This window comes from Centruroides sculpturatus, unplaced genomic scaffold, assembly GCF_000671375.1.
Source record: "Centruroides sculpturatus isolate CEXI.00-Female unplaced genomic scaffold, Cexi_2.0 scaffold622, whole genome shotgun sequence".
Lineage (NCBI taxonomy): Eukaryota > Metazoa > Arthropoda > Arachnida > Scorpiones > Buthidae > Centruroides > Centruroides sculpturatus.
The window spans coordinates 407053-428198 of record NW_019384842.1 but is presented as its reverse complement, the minus strand read 5'-3'; the positions used below and the strand labels follow the sequence as shown (position 1 = coordinate 428198).

At 31.7% G+C, this 21146-nt stretch overlaps 2 protein-coding genes across 3 annotated transcripts in view; both read right to left on the bottom strand.

Annotated features, from left to right (window-relative positions):
- Positions 1 to 178: 178 nt before the first annotated feature.
- LOC111630320 (platelet glycoprotein V-like) lies at positions 179 to 2174 on the bottom strand. The gene has a single exon (XM_023374405.1). The coding sequence runs from the start codon at positions 1879 to 1881 to the stop codon at positions 418 to 420; it is 1464 nt and encodes a 487-aa protein (XP_023230173.1). The 5' UTR covers positions 1882 to 2174; the 3' UTR covers positions 179 to 417.
- Positions 2175 to 14523: 12349 nt separating this feature from the next.
- Positions 14524 to 21146, bottom strand: part of LOC111630318 (zinc finger protein 43-like) — a 31761-nt gene continuing 25138 nt past the window's right edge. Inside the window, exon 8 of one of the 2 annotated variants that reach the window (XR_002757495.1) lies at positions 14524 to 15811. The gene's annotated coding sequence lies outside the window, so the exon portion shown is untranslated. Of the gene's footprint in view, positions 15812 to 19872; positions 20395 to 21146 lie in introns of those variants that run through there. The other variant, XR_002757496.1, reaches the window with a different exon arrangement.

Sequence of the window (21146 nt, the reverse complement as noted above, 5' to 3'; positions counted from 1 at the left end):
CCTACAATTTTTTGTTTATAACGTAGTTTATACGGATTATTTTCAAAAAAATATACGTATTTTGGAAATGTTGAGTCGAATTAGTCTAGAATCGATTAATTTTATGAAAGAAAACCTTTCAAACAGCCGTAGTCCGTAAACTATGATTCCTACAAAATTGATTCATAAAGAACGGAACGTATCTACCGTCTTATAGGGGGATCTACTGTATAACCAAATTACATTTCAAAATAAGCAACGATTTGTTTTAAGAACAAACAACAAAGCAATCAACAGTGGATCAGGAAGCAAAACAAATCGCTCACACATACTTCACATTCGCTGATTTTTTTTTGCAGCAAAAAAGTAAAGGAATATATTAAGAAAGGAACCAAATACAAACATATAGATACAAAGTTACAGATTAATCTGCACAAGTTAATCTGTGTTTTGCATTCTTTCTAAAGAATAAATTGGATTATTGCTCAAATAATAAGTAGGCGTGTTGAATCCGTATATCTCATCGTCGATGTAAACAGTTTTTATTTTGCAGTCAGATAATCTAAATGTCATGGAATTTGGTGTATAAATTGGAAGTTTTACAATTTCAAAATGATTGAATGAAAAATCAACATAAGTCAAGTTGTGTTTTTCCCAATTTATCACGGGCCATTCACTTAAACTTGTATTACTCAAAATAATATAACCCAGGTGTTTGCTGCGGCCAAAAATTTCACCCGAAATACTTCTCAGGTTGTTAGAACTTAGTACCAGAATCCTTAAATTGTTAAGCGAAAAGAAAATATTTTCAGGTAAACTTGTGATCCGATTTTCAGCTAAATTAAGACTTTCGAGACTCGGCAAATTACGAAAAATGTCTTCAGGAAGATCACTTAATTGATTATTACCCAAAATAATCATTTTCAATTTAGAAAGTCCATCGAAAATTCCGTCTGGAAGTGTTGATATTCTATTTCCGTAACAGTGTAACTCTCGTAGATTCTGATTATTTTTGAAAACTCCAGACGGCAGATGATCAATTTTGTTCGTGTCTAAATCTATAATCTCCAGGTTAATCGCATCGGTAAATAAATCTTCTTTAATTTTAGACAAAGAACAGTTTCCGGCATAAAATTCAGTCAAGTTGATCAATCCTTTCAGAAATCCGGATGGAATTGAATCTAATTCCCAGTTAAAAGCAATAAAAATAACTCTTAAATTCGAAAGTCCTCTCAACAGTTTACCGGGTAATACCTTTATTTCGTTACCCTCCAAATTCAGATATTCCAGTTGAGTGAGCTTCCTGAAGACAGATTGATCAAGGGAATCAATGTTATTGTAACTCAAATCCAAACGTCGAAGATTGGGAACTTCATTAAACAGTTTAGGCGGAATGTTCAATGCTCCATACCAATAATTTCGCTCTTCCTGCATATAAATAGAATATTTATGTACCCGCAAATCCACGAGAGAAGGAAGATTATCTAAAGTCAAGTTGACTAGCTCTGAGGTCCCCGAAATCTTGACAGTTTTTAGTAATGGCATATCAGTAAACGCTATACTTTCGAAGTTCTTCGGAAGCGTTGTAGTGAAAATGTTGACTTCGGTGATGGCATCGCTGGAAACAAAACTTCTGACATCGAAATGTGTTGCGTGACAATGATTAATTTGTAATTTCTGAATATTTCTGGTGTCCAAACATCGCATCAAACGTAAATCGATATGATCTTTCCCGCACATGATTGTCATGGTATTTCCTACGATTTCGGCCTTCGACTTCTCGGATAGATAACATGTGTTATCTGGTGAACAAGAAAACCAATCCTTCCAGAAATCTTCACAACAATTTATCGATATCATCAAATTTAAAAAGATTACGAACCTAATCTTGTGCGGAAACATCGCCGTTCCTTTTATCAGACTTTCTTCTAATAGGTTCTTTTATTTAATTTAATATAATCGAACACGTTGTATAATAGGATGTTCGTTAACACCAGAGAGTAACAATTTGTTGCTGCTTTTACTGCTGTTTCCTCTTGTGACTTGACTCCACATAAGACTTGACGGCTTCCTAATGATTTTTCATTTCGATTTACTATCGGAAAAAACACTATGTCCACGTGTTTTCCTCTTTTTTTCGCTCTTTCTCCTTTATATTATATTTTATCTCTTAGTTACAACATATAATTATGCCGTTAAATTAACGTCCTGTTAGTTATTTCCGTTGATAAGTATATCCGGTTTGTCGACTTTTATCAAATTGAACGAAATATAATTTCAAGAATAAAATAATGTTTTAAAATATTATTTAAATTTCGATTTGTTGGGCTTCAAAGAAATTATTTACAAACATCCGAATTTAATAAATTCGACATTTTAAAACGTTTTGCGTGTGTGGTTTCTTTTTAACTCTTGCTGCCCCGTGAGCACTAAGAGGACCTCTTTTTGCAAGCCCATTATGGGTTCGGCCAGGCCCACAATGGGGCTACCGGATGGTGAGGGACGGGCCCGACATATCCTTGCGTGTGTGGTTGATAACCCAACCTTATAATTGATAACAGTAGACGGATATTTTCGTTTTTCATTTTTCTCCAAATAATTGAGGTACAGTGGAGCCTCGATTATCCGACCCCAGATTAACCGACCGTCCTAGTCGGCAAATTTCAAATGTCCGCTAGTGATGTGGCGCTACAATATTTGGCTATGTCTTGACTACTTTAATATTATTTTACGTGTTTTAGCTGGCAACACTGGATCGACCATGAAAGGGAACCAGTATTTAAACGAGGCTTATTTTTCTAATTTTTAACGATACAATAGCGACGATTATTATTATTATTTTTAAATTTGATAGGCTTAACATGGAGGAAAATTCAACGCGAAGTAGGTTAATAGCGGTATACTAATATACTAACTACATGTGATATAATAATATACTACACTAATAATGGATTTTTTCAAACTTTTCGGTTATCCGACTTTTTAATTATCCGACCAACCCCAGTCCCCAATTGAGTCGGATACACGAGGCTCTACTGTAATTGGGAATTTCTATAATTAAATTGTTTACGTTGTGTTATAGTTATATATATATATGTTAAAGTTGAATTTAAAAAAAATCTAACAACGAGTTGCGTAACTTTCCCGGCTATTATGAGATTTTACTTTAAAAGTAACATTTGTATTATTAATTAATTAATTAATAACTAAAATTGAATGTGGCGCCAACGGTTATGAGATTTTATTATAAAAACTTTATATATTTTAATTATTATAAAATAGCAAAACACTTAATTTTGATTATAGATGAGATTTTTTACATTAGCATTTGCAAGTTTTTATAAACTTGCAAATGCTAATGTTAATTAATCACGTGCAAAATCCCCATTAACTCCGAGCCCACCCCGAATACAACACGTGATTCCCTTATCTCCCACCACCACCAACATTAACCACCAAAATTTATCATCATCGATCCCCTTAACACGCAAACTTCCCTGCAAAATTTCAGAAATTTTCGAGAAAAAAGAGGGGAAATTATTTAGTTTCAAATTAATTTGGGGACTATTTTGTGTGGGTGTTTGTTTGTGTTTTTGTGTTTCTGGAACAATTTCATTCACTCTTTGAAGCTTAACTCCTGCGCTTTTTCCTCGAAAATTTTTGAAATTTTACAAGGAAGTTCGAATGTTTGGGCATGAATGCTGTTAAATTTTAGTGGTTTCTGTTATAGAAAAACTAACGTGATCAAACAATACATGATTATTGAAACCCATCATAGACTGGGTGGTAAAGGATAAGACCACAGCTCATAAAAATTAGCAAATTTACTAGAAATTGAACCCGGATTCCCAATGCTACATCCGGCAGCCTTTATCATTTCGCCTTGTTTAATGATTTATATATTAGGAAGTTGTTGCTATTTATTAATGTATGTAAGACACAATTATAAAGCATTTTTTCTGTGTGCTTCAGCGTGATTTATATGAAGGCCATTTTCAAACATATGTAAGCAGCAGACCAAGTAACCTTACTCTTTTATAATGTAAACCCTCATACTTTAATAAGTGTTGCCCGTAGTGATTTGACTTTGGTATGGCCAAATGACCACACCAAAGCCAAATCACCTATTTTGAAAAACGTAACAGTACTAAATGCTAAAATCGTAATCTTATTAGACAGACGAAAATTCTTATTTTGAAATGATTTTTGACATTACGAAGTTTATTATTATTAATATAATTACAATCTAATCGACATCCCTATAAACTTTCTATTGAGCATTTATTTAACATGAATATAAATATTTACAATGACCTCATTAATAACAATTAACTAAATGTTATACATGACCTTAAACCAATTTTGAAACAATTACAGTCGACACCCCCTATAAGACTGTTGATTATTCCGTTTTATATGAATTCCATGTTGTATGAGTCACTTAGATTTTACAAATACGTGTACCGGGCTATGAACGGCTCACGAATTTGTAAAATCTAAGTGACTCGTACAACATAAAATTCATTTAAAACGGAATAATCAACAGTGTTGTAGGGGGGTCGACTGGTATACAAAACACCATTAACACACGTCAACCGACAAAACCCAGATTATATTTCGATATACTGTATTATTATTTTATCCTCTTAAATATAAATTTCTTATATTTACAGGGATAATATACTTAATAAAATTATACCACGTGGATAATTTATATATTAAGATATTAATATTTTATTGAAATAATTTAAAATTCTGCAAATGCTCTGGATTTATATTTAACTAAAGAATACGAATCCGAGCAATTATAAAATCATTATTAACACGAGAAGAGCATAGTTTTTTAAAAAGCAATATCCGATTTTCTCTATAACAATTTCCGTGTTATTCTATTGTCTCCTCCACATGTGCAACAATCTACCTCTGTAATTTTAATAATTATAACAAATGGTAACAATACGTTCCACCCGAAATCTCTATATATAATCATACGATAGTACACATTGCAAACTTGCCTTAAACACAGAATGTAACAATTTACTGGATAAAATTTGGCCTAACGAATATAATACAAACTCTACAGTTATATCACTTCTCAAATTGAGTGTTCCATTTCATTCTTTCGTTAAAATAGGTAGGCCATACTCCAAGATCAAAAAAGATTTTCGAATATGGCCAGGTCAAGGGCCTGCAGTTACACAATAAATCATTACAATAGCCTACATCATAATGTTTAACATAGAATTTTACATTGAATTTTTACCTATGTAAAAATGCAACGGTAATGCTTTTTACCATCACAAATCAAATGATTTTCCAATAATCAATTTCTTAATAATTTTTCATGGAATTGTATTATCTCTGTTATATAGCNGTTGGTGAAGTGTAACATAGACTTGAAGCAGCATGGAATGAGTTGCCCGTTTCTGTCATCCAAGCCCAGTTCGACTCCATGGCTAAACGGATAAGGGCCGTTTTAGCTGCCAGGGGTGACATTTGTGTCTACTAATTTCGCACCCCTGTAAACCCCCAAACTGCTTGCAAATTTAATCAGTTTGTCTTCATGCCATACTGTTTACGTACAATAAATATCTTTTTTTTATTTACTTTCCTTCTTGGTGTTGCAATTTTAATGACCAGCAGTGTATATAGCGTTACAAACAATTTTTATTTGTGCTATTAAGTCTTGTGTTATTGCTTTTCGCCTGGAAAGTTACGAAACTGGTTGCTGGATTTATTTAATTTCATTTCTGTGTTTCCACTCTGTGGGCACTAAGATATTTTTTCCTATAACCGTCGTGGTTTCGGCACGTTCACGATGGTGGAGGGCGAATGATAAAAGCCATTCAAACACTAGTATTTATCACGAACAATCCATAAGAATACGTACAAATGTATAGATAACGATTAATATTATCAGTTGAAACTCGTACAATTGACAGCATATTATTGATTTTTATCACCGAATAAACCACTTAGACTATAAAATTTAATGTCTCGAAAAGAATGTTGAATTCTACAGTCTGTAAGAGGTTAATCAGACCATGTGTCGAAGTAACCTTTTAGAAAAACAAAAAAATCTGACAAAATATAAATATAGCTCCCCTAAAAGCTGTATTACAATAGCTATNACTTTTTAATTTTTAATTATTATAAAATAGCAAAACACTTAATTTTCATAATAGATCAGTTTTATAAAAACTTGCAAATGCTAATGTTAATTAATCACGTGCAAAATCTACATTAAGTCCGAGCACACTCCAAATAAAACACATGATTCTCTTATCACCCACCACCACCACCATCATTAACCACCAAAATTTATCATCATCGATCCACCTTAACATGCAAACTTCCTTGCAAAATTTCAGAAATTTTCGAGAAAAAGAGGAGAAATTATTTAGTTTCAAATTAATTTGGGGATTATTTTGTGTGGGTGTTTGTGGAACAATTTCGTTCACTCTTTGAAGCTTAATTCCTGCGCTTTTTCCTCGAATATTTTTGAAATTTTTCAAGGAAGTTCGAATGTTTGGGAATGAATGCTGTTAAATTTTAGTAGTTTCTGTTATAGAAAAACTAACGTCATCAAACAATACATGATTATTGAAGCCCATCATAGACTGGGTGGTAAAGGATAAGACCACAACTCATAAAAATTAGCAAATTTACTGGAAATTGAACCCGGATTCCCAATGCTACATCCGGTGGCCTTTACCATTTCGACTTGTTTAATGATTTATATCTTAGGAAGTTGTTGCTATTTATTAATGTATGCAAAACTCAATTATAAAGCATTTTTTCTGTGCACTTCACGCGTGATTTGTGTAAAGACCATTTTCAAACATATGTAAGCAGCAGAACAAGTAACCTTACTCTTTTATAATGTGAACCCTCATACTTCAATAAGTGTTGCCGAAGTAATTTGACTTTGGTACGGTCAAAATGACCACACCAGAGCCAAATCACCTATTTTGAAAAACGTAACAGTAATAAATGCTAAAATCGTAACCTTATTAGACAGACAAAAATTCTTATTTTGAAATGATTTCGACATTACGAAGTTTATTATTATTAATATAATTACAATCTAATCGACATCCCTATAAACTTTCTATTGAGCATTTATTTAACATGAATACAAATATTTACAATGACTTTATTAATAAGAATTAACTAAATATTATACGTGACCTTAAACCTATTTTTAAAACAATTATACAAAACACCATTAACACACGTCAACCCACAAAACCGAGATCATTATGTTTCGATATACTGTGTTATTATTTTATCCTCTTAAATATAAATTTCTTATATTTACAGGGATAATATATTTAATAAAATTATACCTCGTGGATAATTTATATATTAAGATATTAATATTTTATTGAAATAATTTAAATTCAGCAAATGCTCTGAATTTATATTTAACTAAAGAATATGAATCCGAGCAATTATAAAATTATTTTAAACACGAGAAAAGCATATACAGTTTTTGAAAAAGCAATATTCGGTTTTCTCTATAACAGCTTCCGTGTTATTCTATTGTCTCCTCCACATGTGCAACAATCTACCTCTGTAATTTTAATAATTATAACAAATGGTAACAATACGTTCCACCCGAAATCTCTATATATAATCATACGATAGTACACATTGCAAACTTGCCTTAAACACAGAATGTAACAATTTACTGGATAAAATTTGGGCTAACGAATATAATACAACTCTACGGTTATATAACTTCTGAAATTGAGTGTTCCATTTCATTCTTTCGTTAAAATAGGTAGGCCATGCTCCAAGATCAAAAAAGATTTTGGAATATGGCCAGGTCAAGGGCCTGCAATTACACAATAAATCATTACAACAACCTACATCATAATGTTTTACACAGCATTTTACATTAAATTTTTACCTATGTAAAAATACAACAGTTGATTTGTGATGCTTTTTTCCATCACAAATCAAATGATTTTCCAATAATCAATTTCTTAATAATTTTTCATGGAATTGTATTATCTCTGTTATATAGCCATTTAATATACATATAAACACCTACAAGTACTAAAAATTCTGGTTCTGATAAATTATTAATAAAAGTCACAGAAGTAATGGACCTATTACAGATCCTTCGGAAGCATCACATTTTATTAATTAAAATTTCCCAAAATATAATTTATCTTGAAATAATCAGCACAGTAGAACTATCAATACACAATGAATAAATTGTATTATACTTATTATTAACAATATTTAACCGAATGATCAGTAATATTAGTACGAATTACATAATAAGTATAACAAGTCACTAATTGCTTTATCAGTTAATGTTTTCATATAAGACTATGAAACACATTAAGGTCACTATTAAATTAGCAATTTTCCTGCAGAAATACTGAAAGTTAAATGAAAATACATACATTTACACTAGATTGAAATGTTACACTAGCACAGAATTATTGAATTTACATGAGCAAGAGTATTAAATGTTCTTTTTATACCATACTATAAATGCAGTGACTTATTTTCAATACAATTACATTAGTATTCTTCTATATTGAGGATAAAATTTGTATTAGATTTAGTACCATGACTATCAAACCAGTGCTCAATTGATTATATGATATTATTTTGATACGGAATTTGAAAATTTTTCAAGCATATTGACTAGCAATAGCTGTATAAGTAATAGCAATACTAACGATGGTCAAGATTAGGGTTCGATTTATTTTAAAGGCATTGCAAGCAGAAAACGAAGGCAATTCTTCTAAGCATTTAGAAGAAAATCTGCACGCATATTCTTGGATGTGTTTGTCGTTGCAAGACAGCGATTTTTTATAGATTATGGACGAAAATTTCGCAGCAGATTCAGTTACTCTCGAAGCACTGATGCAAACATCAGCATATAATATAAATGAAAAAATACAGTAAGAGAAAAAGGAAATTGCTTGAAATTTACCAATGTTGACCGAAGGTACAAAATTGCATAGGCTTATTGTTAAGTAAACTCCTAAAACGGATGTCCAAAGAAAGAAAATCCATGAATAGTTTCCTTCAATGGCTTCTACTATTTCTTTTATCTTCATGTACAAATTTGGAATCGAGTATATTTCCTTTGCAAATTCTTCACACGTACACATCTTGTGCGTCAACTGGTTGATACAGTTTTCTATTAATTTGCATGTGGAAGAAAAGAAAAAGAAGAGAAAGTTTTGAGTTATATAAAAACAAATCGTATCTACTAACTCAAATATCAAGAGAAATGCAAGAGATAATGATTTTGGTATTTCATAACCGAATAATTCTCTCACGTGCAGTGTGTCAGAATCTCTATCGTTATACAGACTAAGGATTTGAAAAACTATTTGAATTCCTATACCCTGAATCCAAATAATTGCTACTTTAATCGACAAAATTTTGTGTTCTCGACGAGAAAAATACTTAAATCTTGCAGGAAAAGGCAACGTTTCTATATTACGAAAATGTTTTTTCTTATTGATGAGAAAATTATAAATCGAAAACAAAGACATCAAACTACAAACAATGAGCATAAATTCTGTAAAGGTTGTGAAAAAAGACCAAAGTGTATTGAAATTATGAAAAAATACAATTAAAATGTAGAGAATATAAACCTTAATTATAATCAATATGGTAATGTTGTAAGCATTGAAACCGTTTTTATTGTAATTTAATCCTAATAACGCCATACTCTTCAGCAATGGTCGCCAAAATTTTAATATCTCTTCCCCAATTTCTTCTGAATCACTTCTTACATTAACAATTGTTGGTGAGTTCATATTTGGTATCTGAAATAGAAATAATAATTGATTTAAAAAGAATGACTTCGCGTTTGTTTTACTTTTCCGGTCTGTAACACGGGAAAGTATTGGAATGGTATGAAATTTGACCCTCCGAGTTTCTTGCAAATCACCATGTTTAAAGACCCCCCGAATCCAAAAACGTAAAAAATGTGGGAATAAATTCCGCAGACGTGTGTGTGTGTGTGTGTTTTTTTTACTTCTATTTCGTTTAAAATCTCTGGCTGGAGTAAATAAGTAAAGAAATCTTGTATATAAGAGGAACTGATGCTATTAAATTTTGGAGAATAAAGGATGAGAATGTGGGGAGATAGAAGAATCACGTGTTATATCTGGAGTGAGATCGGACTTAATTTACTCGTAATTAGCATTAACATTTAAAAAAAAACTAAAATAAAACTTATCTGTCCCTACGAAATTAAGTTTTTTGCCATTTTATAAAAATAAATAATATAAAAGTTATTTTTTAACAAAATCTAAAATAGATAGCGTTACAAACAATTTTTATTTCGTGCTATTAAGTCTTATGTTATTGCTTTTCGCCTGGAAAGTTACGAAACTGGTTGCTGGATTTATTTAATTTCATTTCTGTGTTTTTACTCTGTGGGCACTAAGATATTTTCTCCTATAACCGTCGTGGTTTCGGCCACGTTCACGATGGTGGAGGGCGAATGATAAAAGCCATTCAAACACTAGTATTTGAACAATCCATAAGAATACGAACAAATGTATAGATAACGATTAATAATATCAGTTGAAACTCGTACAATTGACAGCATATTATTGATTTTTATCACCGAATAAACCACTTAGACTATAAAATTTAAGGATTTAGTATTTGTCTCTTCAATCCGAATGGTTAACAAACGGTAGACTTTCTTTCAGCTCTGAGGTTAAGTATTCCTTTATTGTAAATTACATATGCATTTCAGGCTTGTATGAGCCCCTCTTCAGTGTAAATTCTCAGATGGTTGAGTAACACACTTTAAAAAATTGTATGACATCAACAATGACATTATTACCAACGAAACACATGAATAACAATCGTATATGAGTATAATTCTCAAACGTGCTTATTTTTTATCCATGGTCTTATAATTTTTTACTTCATATGACACATTTGTTACAGTTATGAAACTGTAACAAATGTGTCATATGAAGTAATTGTGAAATTGAAATTGTCAAAATGTGTCATTGTTGATGTCATACAATTTTTTAAAGTGTGTTACTCAACCATCTGAGAATTTACACTGAAGAGGGGCTCATACAAGCCTGAAATGCATATGTAATTTACAATAAAGGAATACTTAACCTCAGAGCTGAAAGAAAGTCTACCGTTTGTTAACCATTCGGATTGAAGAGACATATACTAAATCCAGTATTTATCAGCTATTATACCAGATTTTGTGTATAAAATTTAATATGTCTCGAAAGGCATGTCGAATTCTACAGTCTGTAAGAGGTTAATCAGACCATGCATCGAAGTAACCTTTTAGAAAAACAAAAAATCTGACAAAACATAAATATAGCTCCCCTAAAAGCTATATTACAATAGCTATCATATTATTGAAGACTTTGTGGAGCAATTTGAAATTGAAGTCATTTTGCATAGAAATTTATTTAAAATTGCATATTTACATAAAATAGCATTTCCAAAATTATTGCAATAGAAATGATAAATTTTCAGAAGTAATTCAAAAATCTTCAAGAATACTTTATATACATATAAAAAGAAACAAACGGAATAATTATGGCTTTTATGAAATATCTTGTATAGAAAAAAGGATATTTGCATACAGTGTGCTCTCGATATTCCGTTCATCCATTGTATAAGCCGGATTTGCGAGTGTGAATGCCTAAATACAATAAGTGATGTGAACCTGTGAAAGCGCAAGCTAATAAGCGATTACACTGAAAAGTATACTGGATAACTAAATGCCATATTGGCAAAAGTTTGATGTATTACAAATAATACTGTATTTGACATTATACCCGATACTCAAATAAATAAAAATTCTACAGATATGTACTTTTCAATTCCATTCTTCTACCTCATGAATAATAATCGTGAAACTTGAAGATTTCAAATATTTTGTGAATTCCTAGCAATATATTTTAAATTTTTAGATACTCATAGTGATTGGTTCGGTTTGATTCGTATGCAAACCATGGACAATCTTCCAAAGGGGAATGCTTCCTGGGAAGTTTTTTAAGGGAAAATGGCCCTTATTTAGGTGATATTACGTGAAGAAACGCAGGAAAACTATACGTGGATAGTCCGTTGGAGAGGTATGAACCCACAACCAACTACCAGCGTTTAATGGTTTTTATCCACTCTCCCACTGGTGGTCTCGTAATGATTATTTCAATTTAAATTTGAACTCACCTTGAACTACTAACACTTTAAATACGCTCTTTTAAAGTCTATTGGAAAGAATCTTAATTAAGCAATGACTATCTTTGGTAATACGATAAATATTCACCTTATAAATGCTGTATAGTTCTACTGTGAGGTAAACAATGTTGTTAGTGCAAATGCTTGGTTTTCTGATTGGTAAGTACGAAATTTTTTATTTTGGTTAAACTATAACATGATAACAATTGTCCCATACAAAAAAGAAAGACCCTCTATTTAAAACTCTATTTAATTTCAGAAATTTTAATTTTCTTAAATATGTAGTTTATTTGCACTAATGTACTAAGTCAATAATGAATATGTTTGCATGTCGTGCGGACAATAGTAGATTAAAATTGAACGACTTAACGATGTATCGAATATTTACTCAAAAAATTCGAAATTGAATTTTTTATTATAAGGTGGGGACGCCATTACGACCAACCGAGTTGGACTACTATTATCACGCGAAGACCAAATTATCCAATTCTTGGGAGAAAATTGCAGTTGATCAAACTTGGTGGACCATGAAGAGCTCTGTATATTGCTTTTTTCGATGGAATTTTGTGAATGAACGAAAACTTAAATTATAATTAATTCAAAATTCATATTTCGATAATCATTGAAAATTTCAATTTGCGGTTGCATTCAATATTTTATCCTATAAAAAATGTTTCATGTAATTTTAATTTTTGGAGATTTTTATGGTATTAAATTCTTAACTTTTCGATAGAATCGAAATATTATCGTCAGTTTTCTCTTGGACTTTTCATTGCATTATTTGGATTATGTGAAATTTTGTCTTCTGATAATATACAAATACGTGAAAAAATTATAAATAAATTATAGGCTATTTTTGGATTTATGGTTCAAACTTTGCTGATACCAAATTGATAACAATTATTTATTTTAACATTGTTACAATGCCGGGCTGCAATTTTTCGTCACAATTCTCTCAATTTTCTGTGTGTATGGGGTACGTGTTGTTTTAAAACCACCACGTGTTTTCTTTTAAAAATACCAATCATTTGTGTGTTGAAAATAAAATAAAAACAATGAAATCACTACAATAAACAATATGGACATATAACAAGTGGGCGTGAACACACTCATTCTTATATTTGAATGACAACATGAATGACCACATCTCTTTGGACTATAACCCAAATCCTACTAGCCTTATCTCTTCATGATGCCCCTACATACATCCTTGCCACCGGCTCCATTGTAAGAAGTTCGTAACTAGATATTGATAAAAATCAAACACTGCTCTAAGCTCAACTGGTGGAGTGAGAGCCTCAAGGATGCCAAGAAGGCAGGAGATATTTTTCTACCCATTACATCTCAAAATGTGGAAATTTGCAAACTCAAAATATCGAAAAAAGATTCTTTGTGTTTACATTAATTTAATTTAATCTCTCAAGATGAGGTAAAAAGTTTTTAAAACTAATCATTATCCTTAAAATTAAGCTTTTTTGTTATCTTATGAATAAATAATATAAAACGTTTCTAAAAATCTCCTAACAGATGGTACCACACAATTTTATTTATTACAACTAATAATATAAAAGTTATTATTAAAGTAAAATCTCATAACAACCAGGAAAGTTATGCAACTCGATGCTAGATTTTCTTCAAATGCCTTACTGTATGATGATGATAATAGTCTTAACTTTTACTTGTATGTAATCAGTTTTTATGGCATCAACTGGTACACTGCAATAATGAATTCCAAGATTAGAATCACATTTTTCTCCCATCGTGGAGTAACTGTAAACTAAAAACAGATTGGCACTAAAAGTTAGTAGATGACGCTTCAATCAATATTGATAAGTGATTTATTGGCCCACCAGTGGCCAAATGGTTCCATTCCCTGAACACTGGGCGTTCAGTCATGAATTCGTCTCTCTCCTGGGCTCTTAGTGTCGAGTTTTTCGTGTTGTACTCGAATTGACTCGTGTTACTGTGACTCACATAATCGGTAGTCTCGAGTTAGACCCATCGAGCGAGCTCGAAAGGCGAGCGGAAGTAGGTCATATTCACTTGTTTACGTGTATCGTTAAGCATGATGGGATTATTTACAATGCATCTGGGTTTGCGACTATACTGATTCGACCAATCAACTTTACTGTAACAAGTTGTAAACAAATCAACGTGAATTAGTTTACACGTGTTATAGTTAAAAGTTTTGTCCTATAGCAAAATGGAAACCTCCAATATTTTATTTTAAAAAAGAAACGAAGAACAAAAAGAAGTATTAGTAACATATATAGAAAATAATAAGAAAACGAACAATATAAAANTCTTTTTATACCATACTATAAATGCAGTGACTTATTTTCAATACAATTACATTAGTATTCTTCTATATTGAGGATAAAATTTGTATTAGATTTAGTACCATGACTATCAAACCAGTGCTCAATTGATTATATGATATTATTTTGATACGGAATTTGAAAATTTTTCAAGCATATTGACTAGCAATAGCTGTATAAGTAATAGCAATACTAACGATGGTCAAGATTAGGGTTCGATTTATTTTAAAGGCATTGCAAGCAGAAAACGAAGGCAATTCTTCTAAGCATTTAGAAGAAAATCTGCACGCATATTCTTGGATGTGTTTGTCGTTGCAAGACAGCGATTTTTTATAGATTATGGACGAAAATTTCGCAGCAGATTCAGTTACTCTCGAAGCACTGATGCAAACATCAGCATATAATATAAATGAAAAAATACAGTAAGAGAAAAAGGAAATTGCTTGAAATTTACCAATGTTGACCGAAGGTACAAAATTGCATAGGCTTATTGTTAAGTAAACTCCTAAAACGGATGTCCAAAGAAAGAAAATCCATGAATAGTTTCCTTCAATGGCTTCTACTATTTCTTTTATCTTCATGTACAAATTTGGAATCGAGTATATTTCCTTTGCAAATTCTTCACACGTACACATCTTGTGCGTCAACTGGTTGATACAGTTTTCTATTAATTTGCATGTGGAAGAAAAGAAAAAGAAGAGAAAGTTTTGAGTTATATAAAAACAAATCGTATCTACTAACTCAAATATCAAGAGAAATGCAAGAGATAATGATTTTGGTATTTCATAACCGAATAATTCTCTCACGTGCAGTGTGTCAGAATCTCTATCGTTATACAGACTAAGGATTTGAAAAACTATTTGAATTCCTATACCCTGAATCCAAATAATTGCTACTTTAATCGACAAAATTTTGTGTTCTCGACGAGAAAAATACTTAAATCTTGCAGGAAAAGGCAACGTTTCTATATTACGAAAATGTTTTTTCTTATTGATGAGAAAATTATAAATCGAAAACAAAGACATCAAACTACAAACAATGAGCATAAATTCTGTAAAGGTTGTGAAAAAAGACCAAAGTGTATTGAAATTATGAAAAAATACAATTAAAATGTAGAGAATATAAACCTTAATTATAATCAATATGGTAATGTTGTAAGCATTGAAACCGTTTTTATTGTAATTTAATCCTAATAACGCCATACTCTTCAGCAATGGTCGCCAAAATTTTAATATCTCTTCCCCAATTTCTTCTGAATCACTTCTTACATTAACAATTGTTGGTGAGTTCATATTTGGTATCTGAAATAGAAATAATAATTGATTTAAAAAGAATGACTTCGCGTTTGTTTTACTTTTCCGGTCTGTAACACGGGAAAGTATTGGAATGGTATGAAATTTGACCCTCCGAGTTTCTTGCAAATCACCATGTTTAAAGACCCCCCGAATCCAAAAACGTAAAAAATGTGGGAATAAATTCCGCAGACGTGTGTGTGTGTGTGTGTTTTTTTTACTTCTATTTCGTTTAAAATCTCTGGCTGGAGTAAATAAGTAAAGAAATCTTGTATATAAGAGGAACTGATGCTATTAAATTTTGGAGAATAAAGGATGAGAATGTGGGGAGATAGAAGAATCACGTGTTATATCTGGAGTGAGATCGGACTTAATTTACTCGTAATTAGCATTAACATTTAAAAAAAAACTAAAATAAAACTTATCTGTCCCTACGAAATTAAGTTTTTTGCCATTTTATAAAAATAAATNTTGGTGAGTTCATATTTGGTATCTGAAATAGAAATAATAATTGATTTAAAAAGAATGACTTCGCATTTGTTTTACTTTTCCGGTCTGTAACACGGGAAAGTATTGGAATAGTATTAAATTTGACCCTCCGAATTTCTTGCAAATCACCATGTCAAAGACCTCCCGAATCCAAAAATGTGAAATATACGGGAAAATTCTGCAGACGTGTGTGTGTGTGTGTTTTGACTTATATCTCGTTTAAAATCTTGTATATAAGAGGCAATGATGCTATTAAATTTTGGAGGATAAAGGATAAGAATGTGGAAGACAGAAGAATCACGTGTTATATCTGGAGTGAGATCGGACTTAATTTACTCGTAATTAGCATTAACATTAAAAAAAAAACTAAAATAAAACTTATCTCTCCCCACGNTTAAAACTCTATTTAATTTCAGAAATTTTAATTTTCTTAAATATGTAGTCTATTTGCACTAGTGTACTAAGTCAATAATGAATATGTTTGCATGTCGTGCAGACAATAGTAGATTAAAATTGAACGACTTAAAGATATATCGAATATTTACTCAAAAAAATTCGAAATTGAATTTTGTATTATAAGGTGGGGCGCCATTACGACCCACCGAGTTTGGACTATTATCTTCACGCGTAGACTAAATTAGTTATTTCTTGGAGGAAATTGCAGTTGGTCAAACTTGGTGGACCATGATGAGCTCCGTATATTGCTTTTTTCGATGGAACTTTGCGGATGAACGAAAACTTAAATTATAATTAATTCAAAATTCATATTTCGAAAACCACTGAAAATTTCAATTTGCGATTGCTTTCAATATTTTATCCTATAAAAAATGTTTCATGTTATTTTAATTTTTGGAGATTTTTATGGTATTGAATTCTTAACTNTAGCGTGGCGCTACGGACGGCGGGAAAGTAGTTCGGCTGCCCGATGACGTTTTACGTATTATAGGAGTTATTTTTACCGTTGTTTACGGATACTGCCACAATTTTTATAGGAATCATAACTATAGGAAACGGTTTTATAGGGGGATCTACTGTAATTCGAAAACCTTTAAGAATACTTTATACACATATGAAAAGAAAAAAATAGAATATGGCTTTTATGAAATATTTTGTATAGAAAAAACAATATTTACATACAATGTGCTCTCGATAACACGGTCATCCATTGTATGTGCCGGATTAGCGAGTGTGAATGCCTGAATACAATAAGTGATGTAAACCTGTGATAGCGTAAGCTAATAAGCGATTACACTAAAAGGTATACTGGATAACTAAATGCCTTAATATTGGCAAAAGTTTGATGTATTACAAATAATACTCTATTTGACATTATACCCGATACTCAAATAAATAAAAATTCTACAGTAAGTACTTTTCAATTCATTCTAATAATACTCGTGAAACTTGCAGATTTCAAATATTTTGTGAATTCCTAGCAATATATTTTAAATTTATTTTTAGATATTCATAGTGATTGGTTCGGTTTTATTCGTACGCAAACCATGGGCAATCTGCCAAAGGGGAATGCCTCCTGGGAGGTTTTTATGGGNAACTGCCATCACATGACAATTACATCACACTTTATTAAGGGGCAATATAACCTAGAAGCTCATGCCCAAATAGCCAATACAAGATACAAGTGATTTATTTAAAAGTTTTGTCTTTTAATGTTGAAAAGTAATTGCATTTATTTTTCTCTAACTAAAATAATGGACTTGTTAAGTGTACACTTGCACTCACGTATAAACATAATTCACGTGTTGTGATGTGAGCATTTATGCTCGTTCTTTCTGTGATTCTCATTGACATAAAAATAATTAAGACCTCTACTTGATGCTATAAAGTATCTTATAACAGAAAAAATGGGTTCAAAATATAGACATCATATCCTTACTATCATACTGCTGTTAATCCTAACTACTGGTTCAATTAGTTCGGATTAGCGTGACTGTACCTAAGAGCCTGTACACACTAGACGTTTTTCAACGCGCGTTAGCTCGGCGTTCGACGAGCGTTTAGCGGAGCGTGCGCACTGGCTGGGTTTGGAAATGGATGTGGAAGTGATTGCTTGTGTGTGGCTCCTCTATCGTCGCTATAAAAGACGACGGCAGAGGCAAAGAGAATTTTGGGTGCACCCAATATTACGAGATAGACTGATGCATGAAATGTTTGCGACGTTGTATCCAAAACTAAGACAAAATGTACCCAAGTTTTTTAATTCTTTTAAAATATCTATAAAATCCTTTGACGATGGTTGGTCTCTTTTAGATTTCATCAATAAATAGATCAGTATCGAAATGATCGTTCTCCATTTCAGCACATATATCTCAAAGCGCTCGGCTGTCGCCCGCAAAACGCGCGATCGCATGTATGGTAACATGGCAGCACATATATCTCAAAGCGCCCGTAAAGCGCTCGAAAAAAGGGGGGGTTTTAACAAAAATCTATAAACGCGCGCTTGGCGTTTGAGTATGTACGCCTATATTGAACTCTTGGTTCTTTAAAACGCGCGTTGAAAAACGCCTACTGTGTACACAGCCTAATACACACTTGTTTATTTTATTCTAAAAAGTTAAAATAGTCTAAGAATGACTTTTATTTTTGAACTAATTTTATTTTATTACTTACGCGGATAGATTAGTGTTTAAAAGCAATGGAACACGTCTTAATTAATGCAAAATAAGCAAGAATTCATGGTAGGAACAAGCAACAGGTTGTTTTAATAGTTAAAAAACTAAATTACTAGATGCCACACAAGTGTGATTCCCTTCCCATAGGGAAAGGGAATCACACCATTTTGTCACTCCCCACACCTCTACCTTTCTGAAATCGTTCTTCTAAGGCATCATCTACAGGGTTAAAAGCATTAATTTGATACCTGTACTGTACTTTTAGCCCCAGCCCTTTTCTCAAACAAAATCTTGCATTCTAGAACCCTTGTTTAATAAATAAAAAGGTTAGATTACATTGAAGTAGCATTGCTTTATTTTCAACATGCAAAAATTTTGAGGATTGTCAAAGATCTAACCATAAAAACATGGGAAAAGCCTTAAAAAGAAGACTGAAGATAAGTCTCACGCACTTTGAGTGGTTCTATCCAAAAATAAGCAGGAATAAATAAATGGAAGCAATAATAACTATTTTTAACTTAAGAAAAAATTTATATACTTAAGTACTATTACACTCACTGCCAAAAGCACGGAGCAATAAACTGCGAAAAAATTGACAAATACAGCTGTGATTGACACAAAATGCAGCAGGACAGTAGCAAATATGTTTATGCATGAAACAACACAAAGAGTTACATAGAAAAATAAAAACAGTATTGAATTTTCATAAAGTATAAGATGAATTTACTTCTAGGCAAATACCAAAGGAGATGGATGTAGTACCATGCATCGCATTGCTGGATGGAGGACAATGCACTCAGAAATCCACACTTGCAAACACCCAATTAACATGCAATCTTTATAAAAATCTGAAATTCATACATAGTTATAACCTGAATATATTAATACTTGGTTATTTGATATCCTTTTACTGTAATTGCTAATGTGAATACAACAAAAAGTGGAGAAAAATATTATTTTATTATATATAATTTTAATTCTTACATAAATAGAAAACATGAACAACTGATATGAAACTGAATAATAATAATTATTGTTATTCACAGCTCAGTTTCATATTTAGTTCTCTTACATTTTGTTTCTTTAGTCAGAATAACCTGATGATGATGATGATGATGATATGTTTCTCTCAAAAAGCTTCATATAAAATGGATCTTCTTTTAATGAAGGGATAATTTAATGAAATTTGACAATTCCAAAGCACTTTAAACACTTCTCCCAGAGCACGTACCTACTTGTCAAAGTACAGGATGTGACCTATCCAGCCAGATCACTCTGAAAGTTCACGAGCCAGCCAATGTTCAAACCCATGTCTTTTGACCTTGGCTTCCAGATTTCTATAGCAGAAAATAAAACTAAGTAATAGCCCAACAAATTGGATGTCACTTGAAAAAACGAAATACTAGCAAGGAGTTGGTTGCACTGCTGACTTTTCTCATGACTTTACTTCCTTTCTATTTCTTCACTGGAAAACTTGAATTACGTCAGAAAATATTAAATTTTTTGCAGAGATCATTCAGCATTCTTTGTTGGAGTTTACAATTAAAACATACTTTAGAGCAGGGGTGTCCAACCCGCGGCCCGCGGGCTGCATGTGGCCCAAGGGAAGTTTGAATGCAGCCCAATAAACGTGTACACAAAACCGAAAATTTTTTAATTATTTATTTATTTATTTATTTCAATGGCATCAACTCAAAAAAAAAGTTTCACAAAGCCGTAAACCTTTATACATATTTTAATTTTTAGTGGAAAAGAAATATTTTCAAATACTTAGAAATGTGTGAATGAGGAAGATACACTAAATAAAATGGAGTTGCCTCTCAAAGGAGTATAAACTCAAATTCAGGGGAAAGGAGAATAAGACCTAAAGATAAAAAGTAATAAGAAAGGTTAAATAGACCTCCTGTTATGCAATATGGACCCTTAATTTTCCAACCTTCCTCACTTCTTTATCTTTTGTCCTCTCTCTCCTTTCCCCGCATTGAGTCTATAATTCTTTGAATCTCAACTCCAGCTTTATATAGTATTCCTTCCAGCGTTGCAAGATTCGGCTACTTTGCGCCAAATTTGGCTACCCTTTTATTAGTTTGATGTAAAAAATATCAGTTGGCACATTGGCTACTTTTTGGGCTACATATTATTTATAAATATATTAGTTGAATAAAAATGCACTTTAAAATGTTGTTTTGTCGCTTTTTATTAATTAGAGACCCAAATAAAACAAA